The sequence below is a fragment of the Athene noctua genome, chromosome 10 (assembly GCF_965140245.1).
Source record: "Athene noctua chromosome 10, bAthNoc1.hap1.1, whole genome shotgun sequence".
Classification (NCBI taxonomy): domain Eukaryota; kingdom Metazoa; phylum Chordata; class Aves; order Strigiformes; family Strigidae; genus Athene; species Athene noctua.
Window position 1 is genome coordinate 2,936,745 of NC_134046.1, and position 12,611 is coordinate 2,949,355.

The 12,611-nt window shown below is 46.2% G+C and overlaps 1 protein-coding gene across 8 annotated transcripts in view; it reads right to left on the reverse strand.

Annotated features, from left to right (window-relative positions):
• GRIP2 (glutamate receptor interacting protein 2) overlaps positions 1 to 12,611 on the reverse strand; it is a 289,298-nt gene that overhangs the window by 57,592 nt on the left and 219,095 nt on the right. For all 8 annotated transcript variants that reach the window (XM_074913846.1, XM_074913849.1, XM_074913844.1 and 5 more), the window contains 3 exons: positions 4,555 to 4,635; positions 1,259 to 1,394; positions 315 to 460 (listed from right to left, as the gene is read on the reverse strand). In XM_074913846.1, coding sequence (XP_074769947.1) covers positions 315 to 460; positions 1,259 to 1,394; positions 4,555 to 4,635 — 363 coding nt within the window. The remainder of the gene's footprint in view (positions 1 to 314; positions 461 to 1,258; positions 1,395 to 4,554; positions 4,636 to 12,611) is intronic.

Consider the following 12,611-nt stretch of genomic DNA (forward strand, 5'->3'; position numbering starts at 1 on the left):
TCCAAAAGGGAAAAAACAAGCTGAAGCAGCATCAGGAGGCAGATTGGCCTGTGCTACCGAGTCACTCCGAGGCAAGACAGACCTAATCAGGCATCTTCTGCCAGTGTGCATGAACAGGCACCCACTGTGCCGGAAAAAGCGCCCTGCTCCGCCTGCACGCAGCTCTGCAGCAGCCACCGCAGCGCTCGGACTAACGTCAAAATGCCCCTGGCTACTGCCTTGGCCACGATGGCTAAAGCATGAGCAAGCCCACATGCACCCCAGAACAAAAAGCAGCTAAGCAGAGAGAGCAGCGTTATGAGAGAGGCACCCACCGGCTGGCGGGAGCTCATACTCTACTTCCAGCACTACCCTTTCGCCCACATTTTTCAGCAGGCTTATGATCTCGTCATGCCGCAGCTTGGTCAGGTTAATGCCATTCACTGACTTGATGTAATCCCCGACGTTCAGCTGGTCACTTCTGCAAATAAAAGAAAAAAAAAACAATGCAGTGGTAGCACAAAGCCTCTGCTATACTCAGCCAGGACATGCCTGGCAAATCTTTGGTAACTGGAGGACTTTCTGAACAAGCCACCAATGTTGGGCTGATCTCAGCTGCTTGACTGCACGTGCCTGCTATCAGAAAGAAGTGCTAGAACTGCAGCCATCTATCTTTCCCGGTGGCAAGTGTTCAGATCCGTACATACAGCAACAATCACGGTCTACGTGTTCACAACCTCCCTTTTTGTTCTGTTCCCATTCATGTAGAGCAATCAGTCAAAGAGAAGCACACCAAGAGCTGTCTGAAAAAAATCCAGCAGGGAAAAAGAAAACATCTTTCCCTTTGCCTGTTTACTGCAAAATTCTTCCATTACTCCTTCCCTTTTTCTGCTTCTTGGAGCTTTTCTTCTCCCATTGCTTTTCTCAGCCAATAACGTTCCTCAAACACTCAGTATTCAGAACAGATACAATATTAAACCACTTAGCTTGATCAAGATGTATTGTACCATGCAGCTCTCCTGACAAGGCCGCCTAATTTCACAGAATCCCAAATATCCCTACACAAAATTTCAGAGCATAATTGCACAGAGCATGGGAAATAACTCAAAATAGAAGACGTTCTAATTATTGAAGCAACAACTTTGCATTTTGGGCCACTTGAAAAAAGGGAGTCGGGGCCAACTATTTTAATTATAACTATACTCATTCAGTAGGTAGACCATGCAACTATTCATCTCCAGTTTTACTGTGCTCTCTGTACCCCATTTCCATTGCTCACCTTGCAGCCAGTCCTCCCGGCCTCAGATTGGAGACTCTTGGCTTTCCATCTTTGTCTGTGCCACCTGAAATGGTTAACCCCAGGGTGCTTCCTTCCTTCTTAATCAGCTCCACAATGGTGACCCCTCTGAACTCCTCTGAAAGATCAGGAATAAAGACAAACATCTCAGTGAAAGGTATATTCCTCCCAATCCCAAGGACACCCTTTTCCTACAGGTGGTGGGAGAGCAGACCTGGGATGATTAATACAATTATCTTCCGCTTATTTAAAGTGAAGTTGTGAAACAGAAATGTGTCCTGGTGGACCCAAAGCAGTGGAGGAAAAGCATTTGCATGCAGGTCTTTCAGGCAAGACCAAGCAGGATAAGGCAAAGGAGTGAGAGCTTGTGAGAGGATAAAAACTTTGTGCTGGAGGCAGTGGAAGGACTCAAACCAGGGTGATGGGATCCAGGCAGTGGTCCAGGGACACCATCTCAGGAATTATGTTTGATATGGAGCGGGGTGGGTGTCAGGAAGGCTGCATGTCAGGCAGTCACAGTTACCAGGTAGGAGGATGCTGTGGACCTGCAGTAGCTGCCTGGATGGACAGAACAGGGTGTCTCTTAAAATATTGTGATTAAAAACTTATCATGAGACATCAATTCAGTTGGGAGATAAAGAACATAACGTGGAGAGGGGTGGGATCCTGCCATCAGCAGGGGAAGGAGGGGGAGGCATGACCTTCGTTCACTGCACCCAGTCTAAGTCACACTTCCTCCACGTTACCCACCTCATCTACAGCTGGAACTGAAGACACAAGCCACTTTTACAACACAACTGGCTCCACTGCCAGCCATAATACATATGGCAGAGTCAGGTTTAAGGGTTGCACACCCCACACCTGCTGCACCAGTACCACCTCTCTGCTGCAGGCAGCATACATTTTACCTTTCTTTCAAGACCACACTCTTTTTTCTCCAGCACCTATATACAAGCCCAACTTGATGCCAGTTTTGATCCCATTACAGCTCACGGTTGGGATTTTACAAAAAACAGGGTCCCTAAACTGTTCCAACTTGTGGATTTCATATGGAGGAGGGGAGTAAGTTAGCACCAGCCCAAGGAAAGACCAAGAGCTCTGCGGACTTGGCAAAAGGCAGCTCCACATTAATCCACATGACAGCACTCGAACCTTTAGCTCAAGGGAGGACTAGCCCTGGGGCAAATCAGATGATTTCCATGCCTTCCAGAGCCTCCTCTACAAAGCTTTTGCAGAATTTGCTTACAACATGATCCATCCACCTCCACTATCCCCGATGTACTGAAATCTCCCACAATTTTACAGGAGGCAAACAGTGTCCCTCACACAGGGTGCCTTTTTCCAAAGTTGTGCAGGCGAAGGTGGCGATGGGCATTGGCAGCACATGGCAAACAGCAGTCCCACAGCTGTGAACTAAAACCCACGCTGCAAATGGCCCAGGAGTTTGTTTGCACAGCAAACCCCACCAGGCTTAAATGAGATCCTCTATTTGGAGAGGGAACATTTGAAACCTCTTGCACACTACCACTTCCAGAGCAAGGCAGGGTGTCTTAAATAACATATTGACACAGAAGATCTGTGCTGGTGCAGGGCTTCCCCTCCCATCCTTTTTCACTGAGAGAAAACACAGTGTCACTTGGCACTGTGGTGCCTCATCACTAGCACTTTACTCCTTGTGTAATGCCACCATGACACCAGAAATTGCACCTCTCTTCAAGTCCCTCCGTGTACTACTACCTGTTTTGTAAAGCACTTCCAAGAATAATCCATGCACTTGATTAATGCAAGTGGGGAACCTCTTTGCAATCTAGCACCAGTCTGGAAGGCATTTAGGCACTGCTGGGCTCCCATTTAACATGGCACTGGCAGCTCGTTGTAAAACGTCAGGTCCATAATGCTTCTGCTCTTTAAACTCAGTTTTGATCCCTTGCCAACTACAGTAACTTAGTTTTCAATTCACCAACCCAGGATCCCAGGGGCTGACAGAAACTTTGTGGGGGCTCCCCGCTGTGCTGGAAGGAACACCATCCGGCACTATCCTGCAAATTTCCTCTCAACTACAGACATGACTGATCAACACAGATGGTGCCACAAGGGGAGATTATTAGCTCTTCAATGGGGTTTAATTTTGATCCTTGATAAGTGTTTAAAATGAGAACTCCCAGAGTGAAATTACCTATTGTTATGGGTTCAAGGAGAAATCACTGCTCTGAAAAAAGGCAAGTCCCTGAGATCAATCTATCAAGGTAAACAATAAGGGATTTTGACCAATGCCTCTATAAATCTACTGCCGCTACCAGAGACACCCAGTGATGTAAAAGTGAGCTGGTTAAACAGGATCTGGACCTTCACAACATAGTCTAAGTGCCATACGACAGTAGTCTTGGATTTCTATTGGCATATGTGCTTGGATTTTGCTACTCAAAGCATTCCAGGCTAGGAAGAGCACACGTGAATTTTGCCCTCCCTGTTGAGATGTCTTAAGCTGGGGTTGCTGGACGTACTGGATTTTGTGAGCGAGGAGTCAGCCTCTCCCCATCAGGGCTGAGGTACAGTGGCAACGTGTTGCAGAAGCCCCAGAGGATGTAGAATATCCACTAGGAAATTTGCTGAATGATGAAGCAGTAGCAAAAGGGCCCCCCATTTCCTCCCCCATCCCCTACAACACACTAAACCAGACCTGTGACTGGGTCAAGTTCAAACCTCAGGCTCTATTAGGAAGGAGTTGTCCAGAGCAGCCCATCCAAACCTGCAGGTGTGCCGCTGGCAGACAAAGCCCAGCACCACCTGCAGCGAATCTACTACCACTTCTCCACTCCCTCTTCAGCCCCTGGGGGTGTTTCTGCAGGGGAAGGTTTATCTCACACAAAAGTCTGCTGTGACTGACTAAATATCAAAACAAACTTAGTCACACATGGGAAAAACGAAGCTTGCCAGACGCTGCCAGTCTCCCTCCCTCTGGCGAGCTCAGATCTGGCAGCTCTTCTTCCCTCTCTCCTTTGCTGCTGTTTTCTTCTTTGTGGGTGTCAGCCAGCACAGGACCCAGCCCCTTCCTGGCTCCCTGTAACCACCATCAATAGTTCCATGCCAGACTGTGATTGCACCCTAACACTTGCTGAGACCAGTTACCACCATCCATTTCTGCCCTCCAGCAAAAGTCTGGCTGATAGATGCACCAGAATGGGTGGTTTGGGGGATTTTACCCATTTTAGTGGTAGCCAGGTAAAGTGTAATGGATGCCCCAATGTTTTGGAGTGGGAACTAATCCCCTCCTTTACCTGGGATGCTTTGCCTCCTGGAGACCAGGGCTGTGTCCATCCCACCAGAGTCCTTGCTCCCCTTCGAGTAAGGGCCATCGTCTGTGAGCAAACACAGAAGCTGAAATTAGTACCACAAATCAACAAACAACAGAACCAGAGCACTTTCAAAAGTTTGACCTGGTGACACCAGAATTGGGATCACATCTGTATCACGGACTGTACACAAGAAAAAACCAGCCCTGGCTTTGCACTGCGCTGTGTGGGCTATCTTGCTTCTTAGAGAGGGAGGCCAAGAAACAAGAAGGCAATAACATTATCTGATTTATTCCTTTTGGAGCTAATCCGTTAGGAGAGAACAAAATTCCCTTACTTCTGTAATTATGTGGAACAGCTGAGGACAGAGAAAGCTGTAGCATTAGTCTCACAAGTTTTAAGCCTGTCATTATGCTTGTGAAGAAACTTACTGTCTTTGGAAATGGAGTTATACATCAGGACACTAACAGGGCACTAAATCACTATACTTGAACGAAATTGCCTATTCTTATAGATCCCATTATTTCAAAGTCACATTTTCCTGCTGCTGTTCCAGCCTCTGTATAGAGAGTGCCTTCTCTTAAGTGATTTTTTTTAAAAAAAAAAGTTAGAGAAAATAGAAAATAGTATTATGTGCTATAAATGCACCGTCCAGCATAAGCTGAAATTTAAATTTAAAAGTATTTAAATATCTTTGTACTATCCTGTTGGAAGACAACTATATGGCACAGAAGTTATTTGCAGAGAAGGGTGCGTGCTTCTACAGATTCCATCGCCATCCATCTAAAATGTCTACTTTTATGGCATTTCCTAAAAAGTTGGCGCTTTTTCAACCAATAATTTCCAGTAACCCTGTAGTATCAAATAACTCCCATTCTCAGTGACCACATTCCTGGATTGCCCTTCCCAATTTTTCAGTAGCTGTGAAGGTTTAGAAGTTGTACATGATAGTCTAAATACGGGTTACTGAAAACGTTATCCATTTATTCCTGTCCACAGCCCTTAAGTAACTTAAATATAAGTTACAGAGAAGTTTTTGTCTCGCTGTGTACAAAGGGAACAACGGCTTCTGTTCAGCCCCATTCCAGACAGTGGTCTGTACACAGAGAATCAAAACCAATGCTCAGTTTGCTGGCAGCCCACTTTCCCCACAAACAGAAAAATGATGGAGTAAACTGAATCACGTGGGTTACACTTAACCACTAGGAGGGGAATTTTGCTCAAGGGCTTGAACATTTTTTAGAAGTAAAATGAAATAAGGTTCTGCCTAATTTCCAAAAACAAAAAAAAAAGAATTATCTATTTTTAATTCTCGTTGCCCCAACTGAAGTAACTTCACAAACTGACAAATCAGTGAAAGGTTTTGGCTGACTCAAATCTGCACTTCCAACCATAAAAAGTTTCAGCTGAAAAATAAACACCATTTAGTTTTTCAATGCAAATTTTGCAGTCCATAGAGAGAAAATGTAGATATCCAGTGTCTTCTCCTGAATCACCTTTAATTCTTTTCCATCACCACTAAACTGAAGATTTCTGATGAAGCAAGGACTAGCACTCAGCACAAGACCAGCACCAACCTATCCCAAGCCACTGCTGCCAGAACACATTGAGCCTTGACCTCTGTGGAACAGCGGAACAAAGCTCTGCCTTCCAAAAAAATAAGGGGAAGAGCAGGTAGGATAAAACAGCACTGTCCTGACCGTGGAGGTCTTGTAGTGTTCCTCAACGCTGACAGTGAAAGCAGCAGCACTTGGCTAGAGGATTACAGCAAGCGCCGAGGTGAGCCCTTGATTTCACACAGGTGCTGGTACAGCCTGGCACCAACTCTAGGAGCAGAAGGCTTGAAAATGAAATCTGCCTTTTTAATAGCAGTGGTTCTTCGGGTGATGGGGAGGCCAGGACCAAGGTTAATCTGGGCTTAATGACTCTGGAAAGAAGTTTAATTTACTTGGGACAGTTTAGCTCCAGCATCCAATTTAAAAAAATTTTTTAAAAAAAAGCAAAGCCTTATGCCATCTCCTCTTCAGTAGCTGTTTGATAGTGGTAAAGATTCAGAGGTTTCAATCACTGGTACTGTTGTCCATGTTCATCTTAATTTCTTTTTCCAGAAGGTTTTTCCTACTATCTTGCCTTACCCTCTCTCTGTTGCCCCATGCCTTGCAGAACTGTGCAGTCAGAAAAGAGGGATGGTTTGGGAGTACAGAGGCAAGGTGGCATTTCCTGGGGGAGCAGCAGGACAGTGCCAATCCAACTGCCCCTACCCATACCACTCAGTCCAGCAGCTACAACCTCCCTTCATTTCTTTCCCAAATGCAGCAGCACGTTGGAAGAGAAACCCCAAACCAGCAGCTAAGGATACTCAGCATGAGGTTGCTTTTTCAGCCTGCAAAAGGCACCCGCAAAATACCTGCAGGGCTGGAGCACCTCAGTGCCACCAGAGCATCAGAGTGCCATCGGTCACACAGGTGGTGAGGACCACCCCAGCACAAACCACCTCCCACATGAGAGCGCTCCTGCCAGCTCTGACCTCAGGTAACACGCTCAAGGCAGCAACGTTCTGCTGCGGACGGGATCCCTGCATTCCTGGGAAACCACGCAGGATGGTTCGAAGCCAACTCCATCATCTCCTGGCAAAGTAAAGCAATCAACCATCTGCTTCCCACAAACACACCGCCCTGCACCAGCCAGCCACCAGCACCCTTCCGCGCTTCGTCGTCCCATCGCAACCCCAATAAATACTGCCATGAAACCCCAGTTTGCTAACGGTTACCCTCCCTACCCCAATAACTGTTGGCAGACGGGCCTCGGCTTCCATTTCAGCAAGCAACCAGGTTGCCCCTGCATTAACAACAGCTTGCACCACCAGCCAAGTGGCAAGTGCAGCGACCCAAGGCGCAGTCGCTGCCGGCAATTAGCAAGGCACCCCCCGCACAGTCCCGCGCTGCTTCGCTGACAGCCCTATCAGCCGGCAAATAATTAGCACCGTGGCTTCCCTTTCCTCTATTGCTTCTCCTTCCCAAACTCAGTTGATTATGCGAAAAAATGTTTGGGTTTTTTGCTCATTATCTGGCTAAAATGTTTGAACAGGAAAGGAAGCTGCCACACGCCGCCTGCCGAAGTGTGAATTGGCATTTGCTTGCATTAGCATCCCTGCCGTGTGGCTCTTTGTTCATTTTCAGCCGATTTCCTGCTCTGCCACTCAAGCTGGTATTAATGAAGTCAGTTTTTTCTGAGCTGCTGGTTGTTTGTTTGGGGTTTTTTTTTTCGGGGGGGTGGTGTACTTTGTTTTTTTTAAAAAAATAAATTCCTTCTCTTTGTGTTCGTAGCCATTTCTCCTGCCTAGCACAGCATCGGTTCAGAGGCAATGCTGGGAACTAGCCTGATTGCTCAGAAGGCCCAAATCGCAGCACCAACCCAAGCACTGAAAATTCATGAACCTCTCTACTCCCTAAAATTGGGAAAATAACTTTTTTTTTTTTTTTTAAGCCTGAGTGGGTTCCTTTTGCAAAGCAATCAGTGCTGGAGCCATTAGAGGCGTATTTTTCAAGCTTTTTCTCTCACACCAAGTGGGCCAAAAATTTTCCAAAGGAAAAAAATTGTGTAATTGGTGATTTTCAAGCAGCGGTGTTAATGCTGGCTCTAGATCTTTCAGAAAAGCTCACCAAGTACACAAGACCCTCAATAAAAACTGAGAGCACACTTTCCATATATTGATCCCATGGGAATCTGTGACAAAATAGAAAAGTTCCTGTAAGTTCTCTGACAATAGTTTTTCCCATTTCAATGTCTTACTAACACCAGGGAAAGAAGAGCTCCAGAGTCCCTACCCCTACACACATGACAAAGGTCTCCTCACCTGAAGCAGCAGTGTTTTACAGCAGTATACGTCTCATGCAGTGACAAAAAAGGAAAGATAATCCCATCTTATTCCCTCAAAAACAAACTTGACAAATGAAGGAGTAGGAAAAACACCTCCTTGCTTTAGCTGAAGTACCAGGGGCAGGAAGAAAGAAAGTCGGGGCAAACTCCAATATCCCACCCTGCTGCCAGACAGTTAATGGCAGCTCTCAGCAGGGCCCACAGCCAATGGCACTTCGGTGGCTCTAGTGCAATGTGTCACCTCCAGCCAGGGCACTGTAATATTTTATTCTCTTCCTGTTTAATTGAAATTGTGCCAGTAGCATCCTGGTTGCCAGGCAAGACCACTCAGAAGCCAAAGACCCTCACTGGAGGCACCATCCCCTGGACAGGCAGCATGGAAAGTGGCACAGGTTTTCCTAGGAAGCATGAGGTGAGGGGAGAGGTCAGCAAAATATAGGTATTTTCCCACTAACTTTCACCCAAATAAAAGAAAATTGTCAGATACAGTCTTCTTTTGCCTCTCCCCCTGGGGAAACCCCAGCTGGGACTGGGGGCAGCGCAGTGAAGAGCAGCTACTGCCCTACAAAACCACTCAGCCATGCAGCCAGGGCCTGGCACAGGAACACCTCGACTGCAGAAGAGATGGCCCAAATGGGACCAAATCTGCCTCCTGAGCAAAGCAGGCAGCTCAGCCTTGGTAGGAAACCACCCATTTCCAGAAAAACCCTGTTAGGCACAAGACAAAGAAGGAAGTCGGGAGGGGAAGGCAAAAAAAAAAGGAATAAATAAAAAAGAAAGGTGAGGGGACATTTGAACTGTTTCACTGCCTGCTCTTGCTTTGCTCAGGTTGGGTTTTTTTTCCTCATTCTCTGTCTTAGCATCTCACCACTGAATGTAGGCCCTGGGAAACCAGGCTCCACAGCAGCAAGGTGTATCATACTGGGAGGTACTGGAGGGGCACTAGCAGCAGCAAGAATAGCAAGGAATGGGCAGACATCAGTCTCTTGGCGAGTAATTGGCATGGGGTTGCATAGCCAGAGCTCTGCTGCCTGTTTCATACATGCCAGTTGGCACCTCAGCTCCAGTGACGGCCGGGGGGCCATAAAAACGTCCTGTCACCTGCTCTGCCACCAGCACAACCATTTCTCCCCGCTTTTTTACACCACTTAATGTTTTGGGGATTATTTACTTCTTCCCACTATGTTAGGGGAAAAGACAAGAAAGGAGAGGGGAATAGCAGTTGTTAATAACAGCAATCCAAACTTGAAGGGAATAAAGCCAGTTAACCGGGGGCATGGGGAGAAGTGGATCTGTGCAGTGTCCTCCCTGTCTGCCCAGCCCTGCAGTCTGTCCTCCTGACGGCCACCCACCCAGTCTGTGTCGTTGGGTTGGGGTTTGGCGGGTTTTTTGGTTTAAGAACTGGGGTGAGACAAGTTTCTCCCACAAGCAGCAGAATTTCATCTCCTGATTTCTCATGGCTGTCTCTAATGTGGATTCTCTTAGGTCTAACAGCTTGAATTTACCTCCCCTGCCCTTGTCTTCTCACTGAGGGCACAAACAGGAGTCTGTCCTCTAACCAAGATGCTTGTTTGCCCATTAATCACCTAGAAGCCAGCTGACTGATATGTAGGGGTCAGATGCATACACGTAAATCAATCTGAACTCCTAGGAAATCCAATTCTCTAAATTAAGGATCCCTGAGCTTCCTGAATTGTTTGACCCATTTGTTGAACGCTCACCAAAGGTTGACCTGCTGCCTTTCTGAGACACCGCATCAGCTTTCATGGCTTTCACGGAGCCAGTGGGGACATCCTGGACCAAATTCTTTCTCTGTGGCAACTATCAGCAAAACCAATCTCAATAAGACCACAACTTTTCTGAGATAAATTCGCAATGGGATGCAGGCAGAGGCATTGGGATCTCCTGACATCAGTTGGGTCCCAAGCCAACCTCTGTTAAAATAGGAAAAAAAAAAGCTTCCTCAAAAAGAGCACTGATTTAGGAGTTCATTATCCCTGCCGGTAGGCGGAAAAAGGAGGGATTTTTTCATTTAGAAGATTTATTAGTCTATGTTATTAACAGAGATCACCTCTTAATGAAAATCGGCATTGGCTAAATAAGATTCTGTGACAATTAGACTTGCTGTCTGCAAGTTGTTCAGATTCCTGTATTGCTTTAAGACAGTTCCCGCAGAGAAAGTGCATTAATCTTGTGGGAAGACCAAGAGGTAAAACCTTCCATTTGTTTAATGGAAAAAAGACAGTTGGAGACAGTTATTTTGCCATGGGGTAATTGCACTCCTTGTTTAGAGAAAGGAATACTAAAACAGCATTAAGAACCAAAAGCTGTTCACGCTAACGCAAGCCGGTATTTTTTGCTAGAATAAAAGCATGAGGTTAGAAGCAGGAACTCAAATGACTAAAACTAAGTGTGATTTGATCCATTTTGAGGAGAGTTATTTCTGTAAGTCAAGGGAGGCATTTATCTGTAGTCAGGTAAAGAGCAGTCAGGGGTATGTGAGAGTGGGTCAGGCAGGTAGTGATGATTCAAACTACAGCCTCCGGGGAGCTAGTCTTCAAGGCCTGGGATTTTAAAGATAACTGAGTGCCTGAAGATGCAGGCATGTAGTTCAAAAGCAGACAAAATCATCTATCTGTATCTTCAGGCATCTAATCACCTTTAAAAAGTTGTCATATTACTAGAAGAAGGGGAGGGAAAATGAGATGGAACCACATGCACCCATTCTGAATCTCAAATTGTTATTTAGTTCCCAAATTACCCAGCCTCCACTACAGCCTGGCCAGGGGCTGCACCATCATTAGAGGAGGACAGTAACATAATCCTTCCCACCTCTCCCCAGGCTGGCACTGCATGTGGCATCACACCCTGTAGTAGCATTTTATGCACCAGTAATGGGTTTGGGTTTGATTGCAAGGCTCTACACAAGCGAAACTCCAGCACATCCCCCTCAGGGCAGTTTGGGTTATTTTAGCATGGCCGCAGCAGGTCGGAGATGGCTGTGTCAGCTCTGCATGAGAGCAGCACAGCGGTGGCCTCCCATCTTCAAAGCACTTAGCCTTTAACACAAGAGACAAGTAGATCTAGAGAGACAGGAAAACAAAAAAGCCCACTTTTGAATACTGTTACAGATTGTGTGATTTCCTGAAACTACTTAATTACGGAGTCCACCACAGCCCAAGAGCTCTTCCCGTGTCTCCGCTTCAGGCAAGAGTCTCTGTTTCCATGAAGGATCCCACCTTCCTCAAGCCTTCCTCAGCAGGTGGCTTGAATTTTCTTCTGCTCAAGTAAATCCAAAGCTCCTTAGGCCCTTGGAAAATTTGTACATGAGTTCATTAAGTCAAATACAGATGTTCACTTCTTTTCCCATCTCCAGAAATGCATTGCTCCAGCTCTGTATCAGAAAAGTTAAAGAAAATAACTAAATAGAACCCAAATGGATTAAAACATCTGCCAGTAATGTCTAGACCGCTTTTCCTAGAACACTGCAAAAGTTAAGCTAGAGTTCATGATCCTGCCCTACATAAAACTGGCCGAAGCATACAGCAACAAACATTAAATCCTTAGGCAAAACAGCCCATGCTCCTGTGAAGTGCTTAAAAACAAGATGAAAAATGCCACTTTTGCTTTGGGATTCTGCAGCACAATTGCATTGTCATGACACTGTTTTGCTTGCTGCATCCAAAAAAGCCCCCCAGTCTTTAGGAGGCCCAGTGTTTTCTGGCTTTCTATTCTCCAGGAGGCGGGGTGGGGAGTTTAGATATATTTGGGTGAAAAACTCAGAGCCCATCACAGATTTCATCGCCACCTCCATCAGCACAGGAGGTGCTGCACCTCCACCTCAAAGCGACTCTCTCACGGGAGCCACTCAGACCCAAGCAGGGGCTTTGAAATGCCTCTCTTCTCCTTTGCAACAGGAAGACTTAAAAAATAATTTCCCCTTACCATTCCAACTCTGGAATGCACTGAGATATTTCAGCAGCAGCCCCTCCCCGATTTCATAAACACACGTACCAACAAATCTGGAGGGCAAATGCCTGTTGTGAAGATCAACTGGCAACAAACGCCCTCACTGCACATATTCCTGAGTTACACAGAAGACAAATAAGGGCTTGGGGAAACGTTTTCTCTTCCACTTAACACAAATTTCCTAAGAGCACAGC